The sequence below is a fragment of the Geospiza fortis genome, unplaced genomic scaffold, assembly GCF_000277835.1.
Source record: "Geospiza fortis unplaced genomic scaffold, GeoFor_1.0 scaffold78, whole genome shotgun sequence".
Classification (NCBI taxonomy): domain Eukaryota; kingdom Metazoa; phylum Chordata; class Aves; order Passeriformes; family Thraupidae; genus Geospiza; species Geospiza fortis.
The window spans coordinates 5,485,857-5,487,447 of record NW_005054339.1 but is presented as its reverse complement, the minus strand read 5'-3'; the positions used below and the strand labels follow the sequence as shown (position 1 = coordinate 5,487,447).

The following is a 1,591-nucleotide window of genomic DNA, read 5'->3' as shown; positions in this document are numbered from 1 at the left end:
ATGGGGGTACCGGTGATAAGGGTCACGGGAATGGGGGTCAGGGAATGGGAGTCACGGGAATGGGGGTCCGGGAATGGGGGTCCTGGAGGATGGGGTTCATGGGAATGGGAATCCCTGGAAATGGGGGTCTATTGCTTACATTCCAAGAAAGAGTATTAAATACTGAAACGACCTATGGAAGGTGAAGTGATTGTAAGTGTGAAAGTCCAGTGCATGGCAGTCTCAGAAAGGAACCCATGGAAGCCCTTTAAATCCCAACACACAAGCTGTGAGTTGGTAGTGTATGCCAGCTTTTACCAAATCACAGCAAACTGCAGATCACAAAAAGTGGCAGGTCAGATACAGAATGAAGCAATATGCATCAGCATCAACCCTGGTAAGTGGTATAAGAAATTACAGTATTCTTACTGACATTATGAGAAATTTCAATGAGTCTATGAAAATTACAAACTAGGCAAAAAAAAAAAAAAAAAAAAGAAAGGAGACTGATGCCGACTGTGGCATAGTGTTTCCTAACAGGGATTTTCAAAATGTAAAGATTGTATCATCCTTTAATCTGAAGGAAGGTATTAAAATGACAAGGAAACGGCATCAAATGCTAGAAATCTTAGTCAGCATACTTATAGACAGAAATGCCACTGGTACACTGAGAAAATGGACACCAATGCAGCAACATGCTACTAAACCCCAGAAATGTCCGCTGCTTCACTGTCTGGCATTTCATTAATATGGACATAGCAGTTCTACAACGTTTCTACTGATCCCCTTCTTGGCACACCACTAGTTTCTTCAGTGCCAAGATTTTAGGTACATGATCTTAGTGATACAAATCTATGCCCTTCAAGTGAAGCATATTGTGGAGAGAAAATCTGTCTGAGATGTTCAGTCATTCCATTTTCTAGACAGACTAAATAAAAAGAAAGCCAAGCTATAGGATTGTGTACTTGCTATTACAAAACACCTGCTGGCATCTGAAAATAATCCAGCAAAAAATCAGCAGAAATGAGACTTGAGGCAGACAGCCCTTTGAAGAGAATAATGGTATGATAAATAAAAACAATACATTTCCAGGCTGTTGAGGTACTTCAGAAAAGGATTGAGAGCAGAGGCTGAACTAGTGGGGAAAGATTAGAAGAATCCCAAGAAAAACATGACAAAAAAATCCTGAAAGGTACAGGCAACTGACCTGTTTAAACCTTCAGGAAATCAGCGGCCAGTGATTTAGACAATTAAAGTAACTTGCAGGTAATTTGCACCTTCTGCTCCTTTTTCACCTGTCAACATCACAGGGTGAATTGTGACCATGGAATCGCGATTATTTGGATTATATTTTTAGCTTTAGGAGAGAAGTACAGCAGCTGAAGTACCTATTACTGATGTGATACCCAAGAGCACAGATTTGACACATTTCATTCAAGTCCAGTCACAAGTATTTATACTAAGAGGATAGGATCGGTCTTTTGTATTGCACTCTTCTTGTTTTACAGCCTGCTCTGATCCTGGTGAAACTTTTATAATTAGCTTTTCCCTAAAAAGGAGGAAGTCAAATTAAATTTCCCTCCCTGTTGGTGGAGGTTTCACATTTTGTTTG

At 40.1% G+C, this 1,591-nt stretch overlaps 1 protein-coding gene across 1 annotated transcript in view; it reads right to left on the bottom strand.

Moving 5' to 3' along the window:
- LOC102039131 (cytochrome b-c1 complex subunit 1, mitochondrial) overlaps positions 1 to 414 on the bottom strand; it is a 9,838-nt gene extending 9,424 nt beyond the window's left edge. Inside the window, exon 1 of the mRNA XM_031058249.1 lies at positions 409 to 414. Within this exon, the coding sequence (XP_030914109.1) occupies positions 409 to 414 (6 nt within the window). The remainder of the gene's footprint in view (positions 1 to 408) is intronic.
- Between the last annotated feature and the right edge of the window lie 1,177 nt (positions 415 to 1,591).